The sequence below is a fragment of the Lepisma saccharinum genome, chromosome 27 (genome assembly GCF_977018435.1).
Source record: "Lepisma saccharinum chromosome 27, izLepSacc3.1, whole genome shotgun sequence".
NCBI classification, from domain to species: domain Eukaryota; kingdom Metazoa; phylum Arthropoda; class Insecta; order Zygentoma; family Lepismatidae; genus Lepisma; species Lepisma saccharinum.
Genome location: NC_139255.1, coordinates 5,772,072 through 5,788,199, shown reverse-complemented (window position 1 = coordinate 5,788,199; position 16,128 = coordinate 5,772,072). Strand labels below are relative to the sequence as shown.

Genomic DNA, 16,128 nt, shown 5'->3' with positions numbered 1-16,128 from the left:
CTATGTCAAGCATAAACGGTTTAAAATGTGAAAGTTTTCAAGAGTTAATTCCACCACCAAAGAATTCAAGAAATATTATCAAGCTCTGAATTATAGCATGAAAAACGTTAAGTTTATGAAAACAATGAGTTTACAGAGTTAAAGCTTAGAAATTAAAGAGAGGGTTAATAATAATTAAATCAGTCAGGATACAGGGTATCTGTTTCCATTTTTTCCATATGGATTTAATTTAGATTAACCACTCAAACTGAATAGATGGCGAAGTGCAAAACCATGTAGTTAAAATGTGTTAGGCAACTTAATAGCAACGAATATATTACCAGGCAGGAAGAATTGCAAACAGATACCTAGTGTGCAGAAAATGGGTATTTTTTTTTTGCTAGGAGTATATTTTAATTACACCTGTACTGAATGTATAGCACATACATGTGAAAGCTGATCGATACGGTTGGAGAAAAAAAATCATTCCAGAAACATATTTCCACCTATTGATCGATTTTTAATAACAAATTTTGCATATAAATATCACACCAAATGCAATATTCAGTATTTTTTTTTTATCAGCAGGTACGAATTTCATATGTTTATCCCTTAAATAAGTGAATTTCTTTTTCTTGTCGATCTTTCCAATGCATTACTACTAATTTTAGGGATTCCAGTAAAAAAAATGTGAAACTTTATCTATTTGTTCCTAATTGACATTTTCTATACTGTATGTGTGCACTAAACCTTCATCCAATACCCAACAGCAATATAAACACAAAAATATGTTGAATCATATTCGACTGATTCACAGAACATGTTGTTCTCTTACTGAACTCCAGTCATGGTGCACTCAAATATATAGGTTTATCAAAGTCCAATTTATACAACAATGCTGGTCGGGACAGAACCTATTTTTGACTGTGTACAGAGGCATTCAAAACATTATCCTGCAGAACTAGCAACCACCAAATAAACACAGTGCTGCTGATTTCATATTGCAATTGCAGGTTCATATTATTACATGCATCAAATTAACATATATTCAAACCAACATTAGGCTTGGGCAAACAGCATAGCTTAAAAAAATGGGGTGCATAGGAAAACTGGAGGGCTGGCCGATTGATACCAATGTATCAGTACTGGATGAAGCTTTCTGGATTTTTACATCCTGAAAATTATGCAAAATACATAATTCTCTATATGAAGAGAAACAGATTCAGTTATCAAATGATTATTTTATGTGCAATTAAGAATATTTTAAAGCAAACCCTGGTAGATTGATATAGTACAGTTCCAATTAAAGACTTTTACACTAAAATTTAAAAATACTCTCAACTGCTTTGAAGTGTTATAATTTTCAAGCATTGGTATTGGTGAGAATCTGTTAAGAGTATCTTAAGAAGAGTAAGTAGACTTCGGTACAAAAACTGGGCACATTTCAGAATCAAAAGCTGTATATAAAATGGCATTTCGGTGTTCAAATGATGACTATAACCATAAACTTGATTTCAAAACTGAATTTATTAAAGGAGTCCAATTCTGCTTCTCAAATATTTACAGCAGAATTAATTTTCCATGATTTGCATAACTTTCAGGATAATTCAGACTTCAGAAAATGTCGCATCGGTAAATAAACCGTAAAATTAGTGTTTAAGAGTTGATTTCGCATTTTGCAGTTCATTTCATGACAAAACATGGTAGGAAAACACCTTTTAAAAACTAGAAAAATGAACATTACAGTGTGTAATTTCACATTTTGTGTTTCTGTCAAAAACAAAATGTGTGTGTCCCTTAGTATCGGTATTTGAATACTGATGGTATCAACTCAGCCCTAGAAAACTGGGATGCATACAGAAATAATTTTAACGTTCGAAGATTAATAAGGAACAGTGATGTACCTATGAAATGCAAGAATTATGAATAATAATAATAGTAATAATCATAAGAAAAAATCAAAGGAGTTAAAGGAGATGATAAGAGTTAGACATAAGAATATCTTTATGTAAAGGGGAGGGGGATTATTTTTTGCATACAAAAGCAACGTTATTCTGAAATACTTTCATGTATAAAGGTGACATATCAAAAGTACTGTATTCATAATTGGGAAATGAGAGATGCAGTAATAGATAAATACAGAGAAACTAGTACTCCATGCCAAGTAACAGTGCAACGAGTTTCAACAAGGATGGTGGCAGTGGCCACTGAAATTAATAGAACCACGAAAAAAAAACAGTTTTGCAGAAAAAGTGAGTTCTAGTTTCTCTGTATTTATTTTAAAAGTACTGTAGTTCCAAAATATAGACATTTCATTATTTAAGTATTGTTAATTTAAAATGGAAATGGTCCCTTAAATATTCAAACGTGAGACAGTGCCATAACTGTCTTGTCATCAAGAGATATGTACAAGGTGAAAACACTATACATGCAAGGACTGAGAGTTTTATACACAACACAGAGAGCCCATTACCCAGATTGTGTATCGCTTGCTCCAACAAAGACCGGAATCCTTGATCTGGCGAATGCACAAAAGGAAGAAAAACAAATGTTATAGCAGAGACAATACATAGACATGTCTAACAACTACCTTTATTTTTTTTTGCTTCAAGGGCCGAGGCACTGTTTATTGCTACCTTGCACAGTTGCAGAACTTGCTATATCAACATCTATTTCTGTTTTATCAGGGAACAAAGAAGCTGTCATGTTTTAACATTCAAAGTCCATGATCATACAAACAGCAACACATCTCAAAAACTGAATTGTCAGTTTTCAAAAGTGAAATTCTCTCTATAATGGGTTGTGTACACAGGACAGAAAACTAAGAACTGAACCAGTGTTTGAAGTAGAAAATCCTAGTTGAGGGGTTGCTTTGTAATAACTTTATTAACTGGGGGGTACCATCTCCCCCTTCCCCAACTATGAGCACTATACCGGGTGTTTCAGAAATAATTGAGGAGTTACAAAAAATTATTGCAAGAAAAGTATTGCACTTACGTTAATGAAACCAGTCCAGAACAAACAAGTTTAATCTATTCCAATCGCGAGAAGCAGAAAAATCTATTTTTTTTTAAAAAAAATAATTTGACACCTACAAATGTGTGCACCACAGGTGACACGGCACACGTCAACACGATAGTCTAGTTATTGCACACTCGCATCAAGACGGGCCTTTCGATGGTGTCTATCGCTGTGATGATACCTTCCCTTACGTCTGCTGCATCACATGGCGTCAGTGGGACGAATACCCTGTCTGATAAAACTCCACAAAAAGAAGTCTCACGAGGTAAGATCCAGTGATCTTGGGGACCAAAACACTGTGAGTGGAGCAAGTGTCGCCTAGCGGTAGGAATGTGAACTCTCAGCTTAACAAAACATACACACACAAACTGTTTGAGTTCCTCGTTCGTTGTGGACTAGTTTCATTAACTTAAGTTAATAGTTTACTTGCAATACATTTTTGTAATCCCTCAATTATTTTATAAAACACATGGTATTCAGTAACAAGATTATAAGTGGACCACACACACTAAGCTTTACCAAAAACTCAATATGCTGACCAAGGCAGAAATTTATTTTATTATAAAACATAAACTAAGCAACGTTTCAACCTTCTAGCAAGGTCTTCTTCAGACTCTGCACCAAGTACAAATGTAACAAGGTACAAGAACAGGACGATATATATACACAAAAATACTCCCCTCCAGACTATTAGAAAGTTGTTCTGGAACATTCTAGCAGGTGGCTTTCCCTTGTCAACTGTACTTTCACCTAAAAGGCTAAGCATATTTACTTCCATCTACAATGTGGTTGGACTCTATCCTGTTTCTCTTGTGTATTTAAATATCTCATTTCTCTCTCTCTCTTAAGTCAACCGTTAATGGGGTGATGTGGGGTCAGCACATCGAACCCTCAGCCATTATAGGAGATTTCCCAGACCGGATTACGCTACTCACTCGTAACTCCCCAATTGCCTCACGATGGTGGCTTGCCACCAGACCTGTACACAGGCCGACTTTAACCCATGCCGTCCAAAGCACAGTGCCTTAGACCGCACAGCCATGGAGGAGGACATTTTTCATCTTAAATGCACTAAATCATAGCCCAATCTAACCTCTATATTGAGCTAATTAAAGAATTAGTAGCAGGGACATAATGCCAGTTGATGTACCAAGTTCTGAACGTTTATTGCAACACCTAAACATTGTGTCAATTATGAGCAGTGCCATTATTTAAATACATTGCATCATTTCACCAATCAAATACTACATAACTGTTGTTCCTTTCCCCCCTAAAAAAAACACCTGAAAGTGAAAACCAAATGCTATGAGAATTTCAAGGAAATTTCACTCACCAGAATCTTAACTATAAAGACAGTTGCACAATATACACAGAAACTGGAAACTACTAGAATGCCACACTGAACAGAAAGGCCAAAACAACAGGAGAGGAAACAGACAAGCAACAACAGTGGAAAGACAGAAGCAGATGGAACAAAAACTCACCAAAGGTGTCATAGGTGCAGAGACAAAAAAAAGTTATCGACAGGATGTATTTACCTAAGGCCTGAACCAGATAGGGAGGGTATACTCGAGGCAGAGGTAGCTCGCTGTAACGTTCCTGTCCTAAAAGGTGAGCGTGACACAAAATGATAAACATTTTAAGACAACAGCATATAAAAATATTAACAGAATAAAAAATTAGGCATTAGATTTATTGGCTTCTTTATGCATTCTCTTAATAAGTTATATAATTGATGTTTCAGTGGTTAGATAAAAAACCAATAAGCTACAATATGCTAATGTTTTATTAACTGTATTAAATCATTCCAAACTAAAAATATGAACTACAAGCCACAACAGTCACCATAGTTAATTGACATACTCTTATCCATGCAAATTTTATTTTAATTTGTAAGTAAACGAACTGTTAAAAATCACATTACTTTTGGCTTGTGTTATTTCATTAGTTTTAATGAGTTTTGCTAGTATGTTTTTGTTTACTATTTTCTAATTAGTATTATTCTGGCTGACTTTGCTGGTTCAAATATTATACACTGCTCTCAAAAAAAAATTAATGCTTTTTTCTTTATTTCCACACAAAATGATTGTCTAAATCTGTATCTAAATATGTATGACACTGGAGTGATATGAAAAATCTGGATGTACACTGAAAATAAAACATGGGATCATGCCACCAAAAGGTGCTATCCAATGGCCCTTATAAAATGCATCAGTCCCATTTGTGTTAGACTGTAATGACTGTTGTTATCTTGTCCAAAATTTCATGACAGAAAAATAGTATTGCATTGGTCCATTGTACTGAAAAGAATATGCCAGATATTGGAGCTCTCTTTGATTGATTTTATTTAATTTACTTCGCTTTTCTGCCACTTTTGGCTAATCACGAAGATGAGAATGAGTCAAACGATGAAATTCATGCAGGGACGCTCGGAGGTTGGGATTCTTGTTTGGGACCCCCTGGCATTGCAACGCACTGCGCTAACCACTCCATCACTGAGGGGATGGTAGTTATATACCAAAAGGATCATATTGGAAATGTAGTTACAGTGTCTGCCACAGTTATATATTTCAAGCAACTCCGAAACCACTTGGACTCTTTTCTACAAGACAGGCTCCAAGAAATAATCCTATGCGTCCAGTTGTAGTGTGGACCAGACCACGTAAAGTTTCAAACTTTCCATGAACTCATTAGCAAAAGATTCCAAAAATCGTGAAGATATGAATGTTGTAGATAATACGAACAAATTAGTTACCTATTGTCTCCACAATGAATGGTATTTTTATACTTCTGGTGCAAAGTACATATCTTTTCAAAGGAGACAGTTATTAATGCTAGCACATGAATGCAAAATGACAATTTCACCCTTTTCAGTGGTGTAATAATAAACAGATTGCCACAAAATAATTTGTTAATTTTTCTTTCCTGGAAAAGTGAGCTGATTTTGTCCAATTGCACAGAGCTGGTACAAAAAAAGCATTCATGCCCAAAATACAAGAAGCTATTACGATAGGCATCATGCTTTAAAATTGAGCTGCAAGTAAGTGTTGTTTTCTCACCGAGGATATACACTTTTCAAAACTGCAAAACACATTTGTAAACAAAGGAGGGGAAGGGGGGAACTGCCTGGGCATCTCAACAAGATAAAAAATTTAGATTGAAAAATGCAGCGATTATATCATGCATGTAATGCCAATCAACGTAACTTGAGAGAGGTATACACCACAATACATAAATTTCAGCAACATTTCATATTGCTCATTCCTAAGCCAAAGTTTATATGAAAGAAAGCAGCATCTGCCAGAATGAAAAATGAATTCTTAGCAACACACCGTAACAGCATAACGGTCAGCATTATTAATAGATATTTACATCATGCAAAGGAATTTTTACAAGCATATTGTTTTAAGGATTTTAAAGCTTCAGTCACCACGTTACCTGTTGGATGAAGAGCTTAAACCAGTGGGAGTTCTCGGCCGTGCTGGAGTGCCGTTCATAGGAACTGTCAGCTTCCGAGACGTCGGTGTTCGATTTGTGCTAGTTTGACTAGAGGGTGTAGTAACGCGGCGCTGGTGAACTGGAATGCGACTTGGTGTACCATCATCTGAAAACAAGAGTAAATCATATTGTAAATTATGTAACTTCTTTCCTAGTGGAGTCTCCTCCTTACTCATGTCCAGGAGACATTGTGGGCCAGGCAGTACACATGTCTAACTACTTCTAATGAACACATAAATTGAAAGAATATGATTATTTAAGCTGTTTTTATTTTTATTATTATTATTCGAACATACAATGATTAATACAATGATTTCGTGTCCTGATGATGTCATTACTAGGTTAGGTTAGGTTAGGTTGACATTTATCATTCAAATTTGTTCTTTACAAAAATATACCTTTTCTCTACTTCAGTATTTCGTTTTACTTGCATTATTTATTTTTATGTTTAGTAGGGATGGGACAGCTTAATCCGTACTCTATCAGTATCAGCCGTGTATCGGTTTATCAATTTACCGGTAAAATTACAGATATTTTTACCAATCCGATATATCTTTCTCATAATACAGGGTGCTCATAAAGTCCCAGTACAATTACAAAAAACATTTACTACGATATGCTTGAACAGTACAGTCTTCCTCAGTGGGAGGAATTCCAGCCAACCATATTTTTTCAACAAGATGGGACACCCCCTCATTGGTCCAAGGATGTTCGAGGTCTTCTGAATAGGAGTTTTCCTGGCAGGTGGATACCCCGTGATAGACCTATTCCCTGGCCACCGCACTCTCCTGATATCACACCCTTGGATTTCTTCTTCTGGGGGTATGTCATAGATTGTGTTTACCGCACTCCTATTCCAGATGTTGCTACTCTTTGAAGAAGAATAAAGGAGAGTATCCTAACTGTTACTGGTGATATGCTGGGGCGTGTATGGGCAGAAGTGGATTACCCCCTTGATGTTCTGAGAGCAACTAGAGGGATACACTTGAGGTGTATGGCATATAAATATTGAGAGTTGTAGCTCATTTTGCAATCAACAGCATTGTTCTATTGCATATAGTTTCTTGTAATGGTACCGGGACTTTATTAACACCACCGTGTATTTATGGATAATCTCCATCCCCTACTTTTTAAAAAGTAAATGTCTAAATATTAGGGATGGGACCGATTAATCGGTACTCTATTGGTATCGGCCGATATAGGCATATTGGTGTATCTGTAAAATTACCGATTATTTTACAGATCCAATATATAGATAAATATCTTATAATTTAGTGCAAAATTCTGCCGTTTTGTTGTAATTTTTATGGATAATCTCCATGCTCTTCCTTCTAAAAAAGTAAAAGTCTAAATATTTAACTTCTCTTGCACTGCAGTCACCTCGAAACACACATTTATTTAGGAGATCAATGAACACTTCAGGTTCTGCAAGGACCACTGCTAATTTTATATTGGATCGGTAGAATATCGGTTATCGGTATCGGTAAACTTTATATTGGTACTTTATCAGTATCAGCCAAAATTTCATATTGGCCCATCCCTACTAAATATGCAACTTCTTTAGCACTGCAGTTGCCTGGAAGAAAACAATGAACCCATTCATGTTCTTCGAGGAACATTTGGAAATTTATATCGGTACTTTATTGATAGCAACTAAAATTTCATATCAATAGTATCAATACGGAAAGATGTAAGTCCAAATTCAACCAATTACATCTGTTGTTATGGTTCCAGAATCAAAGCATTTTGCTGACACAAATTTCGAAGTCCAGATATCTTATGAAATTCAAAATTGCCATAAATCTTAGTACAGTGGAACCTCGATTTATGTTTTTCAGAGGACCAAGTCGAAAAAATTAAAATGTGGGAAAATAAATTCGAGGAAAATTTGGCAATATTTGGTATGTTGGGACCATCAAGATTGAATGTATAATGCGGGAAAATGTAAAATCTGGGAACATAAAAACGGGGTTCCGCTGTAATTCATTATTCACATTGTGTAGTGTTATTTGAAGAATTGTACAAATGAATGTAAAACTGTTAGTAATTCAGAACCAAAACTCCAGCACATGTGTGTGCTAAAGCTTCACATTGTACTAAAATTGGCTTACCAGTACTATCCAAAGACAAAGTGGAACCTTGTCGACTGGGGGGTCTACTGTTCGGACGGCTAGCTGGTCTACTTCCAGGTCGACTGCCAGGCCTGCTACCAGGTTGACTACCACCTGTAATAAACAAAATACAATTAATATGGATTTACACATGTAAAAATGCAACCTCACTTAATGTCACTTAAAACTGTCAACTCTTTATTATTCATAAATTATGAGGTAGTTTCAAAAAATTTCTGGAATCACATTAATGAATGAACATGAAGAGATGCAGCAACACTGTTTTTTTACCAGATTGTGGAATGTACATTTTGAGCACAGAAGTAATATCAAGTTTATGGTGTGGAAACACACCTCACTGGTGCTGCATCCAGCTTACTTGCCTGACCTAGCATCTGCAGACTTTTCGCTCTTGTATACTCTCATGGTGGGTCTTTGTGTCGAATGCTTGCCAACAACCAAAGACATCAAAACAAATGCAACAGCTGGTTTGAAGTCCACATCAAAGGAGATGTTTCACAAGTAATTCCAGCAGAGGATGACAAATTCTCTGAGGACAACTACACTCCCAAGAACTCGTGCATAAGTTTTGTGGCCAAATTGGGAGAACTTTTTGGCAATACCTTCTGTATAAACAAACTTTTAAAATACAATAATTACACTGGACAAATTCACAGCTACATTATACTTCATCACCATTAGTCATTCCTAGGTTGTTAAATAATAACCCGTGGCGCAAGAGCTCGTGAGGGACAAGGCCTACCTACTGAATGCCGATGTGAGAGATCATCCAACCCGTTATGGGGTGATGTGTAGTCAGCACGATGAACCACCAGTCGTAGGCATAGGTTTCCGTGACGAGGTTACGCTACTCCCCAATTTCCTCACAATGGTGGGTGGTCACCTGTCCCGTACACAGGCCAAAATCTCATGAGAAAAGTTGTTACGTTTCCCCCAGGAGATTCAAACCTGTGTCCTGTAGCCCAAAAAGCATGATACCTTAAACCCCACGGCCACGGTGTGGGACATTTTCTTACTTTCATGATTTATTCAATAAACAAAGGTTTACCTGGTGTGAGACTTGGTCGTTGTGATGAGCCTTTCCTGGCAGACCGTGGAAGAGTTCCTTCATTATCACTCAAAGAGTCTGGAGTCCCTGCTGAAAAGGACGATCGACTTTTTCCCATAGGAACACTTCGTGAACTTCGTTCTCGTACCTGAAGAAATTACATTTCAATCAGACAAGTGCACCGAATCCAGTCGCTCACAAATATACTTATTTCTTTTTGTTCCTAGTTTTCTGCTTATACACAAAAAGTTAAAATGAACGGCAACTACAGTACTTTAAGAATATATTTTATGTTGACGAAACAGATATGGCATGATTTTTATCAAAATGTACTAAATACACTGCAATTATCAAAATTATTATGTAAAAGGCCAGCAACGCTCGTCAAGGTATCAGATTCAGAAACAAAATATTTCTTTTTAAGGACATTTTACTACTAATTTATTTAATACAAAAAACCTAACCATTAAGTTTGTCAGAATCTTGTAATACCAAATATCGTTCAAAATCAACTTTTCCATGATATATTTTTTTTCAATAATTGAATAAATAAAATACTTTCCAAGTAGAATCTTGAATACAATGCCAAAGCACCACACTAGCAATCCATTTTTTTCATATATTTTGGATACAGAATCTTCAAAATAGACAGAAGGAGAGTTTGAAATTTTAATTTTGGAAAAAAGTTGAACATTTAATTCAATAAGAATTTTTTACTGTAACTTTAAAAACATCAAATTCAACTCTGTAAGTTGGTTGTCTCATAACTTAGAAAAATAAATTCTGTTGATGTAAATAAGAAAAGTTTAAGTATTGCAAAGTAAATGACTAATTGCATAACAGTTCTTAACAATATGTATCAGACGTACACATCACTTCTATCTTTCCAACAATAGTACTCTTTTTATTAAAACTGACATACATATACAAAAAATAACCTACTATCCCAGAAATTGAACTCTTGCATTTTGCCATGTATTTTAATAAAAACTAAGTCAAAACTGAGGTTGGACACAATACAATTTTTCTTTAACAAGATGTATAGTGTTGTGGCAGTTCCAGCAATAGTTGCTACAAAGGAAAAGGTGAATAGCTGTGAAATAAAGCAACCTTCTGGTATACATTGGTGAGTTAATTTTTGTGTCCTTGTGACAGTCTTTAAAAAAAATTGTAGTGTATTGCTTTGACACATAACACAAGAAATGCCTAACTTAATGCAGAAAACTAGAATTTTTTAATGAAAAATGCTTAAAAATTGGTTTCTTAATTGTAATAATTTTTAAGCACAGATATTGATTATAGATGCTTATTAATTTGGAATAAATATGCTTATACAGTAGAAAAGGGATCAAAATCCCTTCTGACTCACCGGCCTCAACTGTGAAAGGTATAACAATTGATGATGGTCTTCTACTCCAACTATATCGACTAGCATGAGCAAAAGAAATCAGCCATTAAATATGCTGTTGTACCTACCATAATCATGCAGAGGGCTAGCTAAATAAGATAATCCGAACACGATGCTATAACAAAGCACTTTAGGTATCTCTTGCAAGACATTCTTGTGAATCGCATCATGTTTGGTTTATCTCACAATTAGCTTACTACTAGTTGGTCTGTAGGAAATGCATTATTGAACTTTCACGCTTCTTTTGTTTAAAATGTTCTCCAATAATTCTGTGATAGTCAAGCTTCCTTTCTTCTTAAAAATTTATTGTTAGCATATAAAATTATTAATTTGTTACAAGTTTTAGAGATATTATGCAAATCACATTTGAATTATGGAAGAAACAACAAAAGAATAATGTACATTAAGGTAATAACACTATGGATGCAATAATGCATGCATGATCAAGGTTAGTTGCATTAATTTATAAATTAAAAAATAATGTTAAACATAATGAATTTTAATTCAACTTTCCAAGTTTGAGGACTGAGTTTTTTCTTGTAATGTGATACAATGGACATGCATTATTAATTCATTATTAGAAAACTTATTATGAAATATGGAGTCAAGGATGTGTCAGATTACTACAAAAGTTATACATTTGGTTAAAATTTCTAAGTCAATGAATATGAATATCACTAAATTACTAATTGAAAAAGACTATCGCAAATGTTAGTTTCACAAAGTTTGTTGCTATTATGGTCAGTGTGTTACCTAAAGCTTGGCATTATTATTATTCTAATATTTAATAATTTCCTATCTTACCTGGAACAACATGTACAAAATCAGAAATTGTGGATGTCAGCCAAAAATTGAAAATATGTGTTAAGCTAGTTATCATGGTGTACACACACACATATACTATATGTGTATATACAAATCCATGACATGCTGTAATAAAAGTGCCTCACAGTTATCACCTAAGTACAACAATTAGACATTTACATTTGGAATACGATGAGAAAAAATAGCCAATGGTACTTGGAAGTAAAGTTACTAAAATTCTAATTTTACATTACTCAAATGAATTTGTGTATGATGTGTAGAATTGGATTTCTTCATTTTTTAGTATTATTTTTGTATTACTTTCATCAGAGATATGGTTCACAGATTTTTTTTCCAGCTACTTCCATTGAAAAACTAAGATTATGTGCAGTTCTGATGTGACTGAACTAAAATTTGTGGGCTAGTTCAGCCATTATATAAACACATATATTTGTTTCTTATATATATGTAGAACATATGAGTTCTGTTAGTTTGCAGCGAGCCTAGAATGTTTTCCAGAACTTAGCTGGTCAATGACCAAAGAGAATCTGATCTGCACTGGACACTACTTATTTTCAAAATTCTCAATTTCTTTAGTTAAATCGTTATGCTTGGTAACTGTTGAGGGAAAGTTTTCGAAAGAAAGCACAATAAAATTAGAAAATCTATTGTGTGACAGCCTATTTGGAGCATGTACTCCTTTCTGAATGAATAAGAAGGTCACGAACTTGTTCTGTGAACATGTGCTTGCATTTTGAATGAATAAGAAGGTCACGAACTTGTTCTGTGAACATGTGCTTGCATTTTGACATGTATAAAAAATAGCACATTCTCAAGATCCAAGCACATGCTTCTGCACACATATTAACCTGCACAAGCATGGAAACATGTACGCATCTCACCAGGTCATTAAAAGGTGATACATCTGTGAGAAATCAGTTGAACAACAAGTGAGGGAGGATATTATTCATGCAAGAATGGAATACACACTCACTTCTTCAACCTACTTATTTTTATTAATATCAGCCACTGGCAAGAGCTCTGGATCAAAATTTGTGAACTAACTTACAAAAATATCTTTCCTCAAATTGCTTGTGTGTGACATGACAAAAAGAGGAGGGAAGGAAACCTTGACATTTCTCTGTATGCTAGCATCAAAATTTCTCTTTAAAAACACGACAATTTAATATATTTCCATGGACGTCATCAGCATATACTTCCTTGGTATCCACGGAAAAATCTCAGTCTTGAAACCTTTTGGAACGCTTGCTTAAAAACAGCACACACATTAAATGCAACCACATAAGGGACATGCATGCATTAGCATAAACAGGACAATGCATTAAAATGACTATGCAGCCATTTTGGAAGCATCCTCACGCAACAATGAAGTTACTTCACAACTGAAAATGCATCACAATGCTGTTATCTAGGTACTATACTTGCAGGTCTGGGTTACCAACTACTGTCACTATAGCTGGTAACATAAAAGTGCACGAATGTTTTGCTTAGAACACGACATTTACCCAATGGTATACTGGGCCTTGCGAACCCATTGCTAGCGGATAAGAGCACGGGATCTCTTCTTGTTGTCTCAGAGTTTCAAATATCGGCATCAGCTGCGTCAAGAAGTACTGGGCTGCAAAAAGGGCAGCCGTGCAGAACAGAAAAGTATTACTAGACATGCAGATAAGAATCCAGCATCTTAATAACTATTTTCTACTAAAGATAGAGTGGAAAAATATTTATGTCTACAGTACTGTAGACTTAACAGCTATCTTTAATATTTTACTTATATTTAACTTGCAGATACCTGCCTATATGTTAACACTAAAAGTTCAGAATAGACATTTGGAAGAATTTTTAACAGAACTTACAAGCTGATTCCAGAGGAAGAAAACTGAAAGAAACTAGTACAGTATAGATATTCATGCCTTATCTTGTGTTAAGAAAAAAACAATTCTATGCTAATTACTAATCTGTTGGGAATGTATATCCAAAGTTACCTGCAATGGATATAATATTGACCATACACCTCTATTTTTACTATTCTGAATACCAAGGACAGAGAGAGAGGCCAACAATAAATCACCAGATATACCCCTTCAGTATGATTTCTTTTTCAATGCAATTTTGCACCTGCCTTTCATTTGTTGCACATTCAGAAGTTCAATAAAAATATCCTCATGTGTTCTTTTGTGGAAGTGTTCCTTCATCAATTTCATAGGTAAAAAGGTAAAGGTATCCCTGTGCATGTGTACAAATGCCATGAAAGCATATGGGGTGATGTGATCAGCATCATGCCCAGCTGCCTTTACCTGCAAGGTGAAGGTTGCCCCAGACCTGATTGAATGATTGACTTAAAATTTTTGGACGCATCGGCACATCAAACCATTTTACACTCTTGAATGAATGCGGGTAAGATACATTTATCTAAAACCCTTACCTTAAATTTAAAAAGATAAAAAATGGATGTGAAAAGTCCCTCAAGAAAGGTTAAAAAATGCAGGTTGTAAACAGGCAAGGAAAGTTTAAAACTACCTCAGAAACAGTGGAAGAGACCTGCTCTTCTCAAAAACCTAAAAACCTTGCTTAAAATTCTGACATCATCACCCAACATGGATGACAAGTCCTTGGGAAGGTTAAAACTCTGTCTGAGGTTGTTAAAATCGGCGGCACATTCAAGAAGAACATGTCGAACACTTAAAACAACAGCACAACGGACGGTCCAGTCCTTGCAGCAAATGGCGATCCGTTACATGGCTATGTCCAATTCGGAGCCATGTTAAGGTCACTTCTTCTCAGCGCGAGGGAGGAGAAGAGGAACGCCAAACACCAGTGATGGGCTTCATAGTACGAAGCTTGTTCCACCTTATCTCATTCCACTCGACTTGCCATGTTTCAAGAATGCAACAATGGGACACATTCTGAAGGTCCCCTAGCTGGCAGAAGGTGGACGAGAACGAGGTTGCCCCAGGCATCCATTGATACGAGGCTAGGTGGGCTTCAGAGCTGCACAGAAATAGGGACATGACTGGAAAATTTTCTGGTCCAGATCACCTGCCCTGGGATAAGAGAACGTTATTCATCAATTTCATCTAACCATCATTCATTCTCATTATTCCGATTAGCAAAAAGTGGAAGAAAAATAAAAATGCCAATAAATGCTTGAAAAGGCATAGGTGGGGCTAATGATGTTCTGTTTACAATTTACACCTTACCACTACACATTCTCCAAAAGAATTGGAGAGACAGGCACATAGATGATCTTGCAGAACACAAACACATGGAGCAAAAAAAAGATGATAGTTTCAAATTGGACCACAAATCAGTTTAATGTATGAAAAACGGAGCAAGGAAAATCAGATGTGACCTTACTCACCTATTCACCATTCCAAAATTAATCACAAGTTTGTGCAAAAACTGTGATATAATTTCAACAACCAAATCAATTACGTGTACATCAAATTTTCATTTTTTTAAAAAAAAATCACAAGGAAGTGAGCATATCTGGTTATTTCTGTTGGAACATGGAAATGAACTAATATACAGAATATAATGAACTAAATAATAAGGTAATAGTTCTTAAGGCTACCCAGGAAAAAAAAAACTTTTACCTTAACTTACCGTAGATTGGATTCAAATGAACCAACCTAAAAATTTCGTTAATTTTGTCCATGACTTATTCCATACTTACACCCACAATAAAAGTGATGCAGAACTATGGGAATCTGATTTAAGGATGAGATGGTAACTAGTACTTTAAAAAAACAGGAGGGGGAGAAAACGTGAGGACACAAACAAATCTTACTCTCTAAAGTGCGGAAAGACAAGACGAAACAGAATAAGGTTTCAGGGAATAAATGATGGGTGCAACTCTACGGTAACAACCGCTTATAGTATCTCCTGAGGCACACTTACCATCAATACCAAACTACTAATTGGCTTACCATGCAATGTGCTGCTTGTACTCCAAACCCAAATTGGCACTGTAAACGTGAAGCCCTAGCCAAACATGCTCACTAACCTGTGTACTCGCAAAACAATTTTGCAACATATTTTTTTTTTCCAGAACTACAAACTTAAGCGAAAGTCATTTCATTCCTACTGCAAAATAAAAAGAAGCAAAAATTTCCATTAAGCAGCTACGGAACAGAAAATCAAGAATGTACTCTTTTTTTTTTTTTTTTTTTTACAAAGATTGACAAAATTGTGAGAGACAGAAAGGGGAAAATATA

General features: G+C 35.4%; 1 protein-coding gene across 40 annotated transcripts in view; it reads right to left on the bottom strand.

Moving 5' to 3' along the window:
* shot (dystonin-like protein short stop) overlaps window positions 1–16,128 on the bottom strand; it is an 888,743-nt gene that overhangs the window by 8,048 nt on the left and 864,567 nt on the right. For 28 of the 40 annotated variants that reach the window (XM_083113147.1, XM_083113158.1, XM_083113144.1 and 25 more), the window contains 5 exons: window positions 9,679–9,826; window positions 8,610–8,723; window positions 6,439–6,604; window positions 4,539–4,604; window positions 2,453–2,497 (listed from right to left, as the gene is read on the bottom strand). In XM_083113147.1, coding sequence (XP_082969273.1) covers window positions 2,453–2,497; window positions 4,539–4,604; window positions 6,439–6,604; window positions 8,610–8,723; window positions 9,679–9,826 — 539 coding nt within the window. Of the gene's footprint in view, window positions 1–2,452; window positions 2,498–4,538; window positions 4,605–6,438; window positions 6,605–8,609; window positions 8,724–9,678; window positions 9,827–13,416; window positions 13,530–16,128 lie in introns of all 40 variants that reach the window. The other 12 variants (XM_083113148.1, XM_083113159.1, XM_083113160.1 and 9 more) reach the window with 4 other exon arrangements.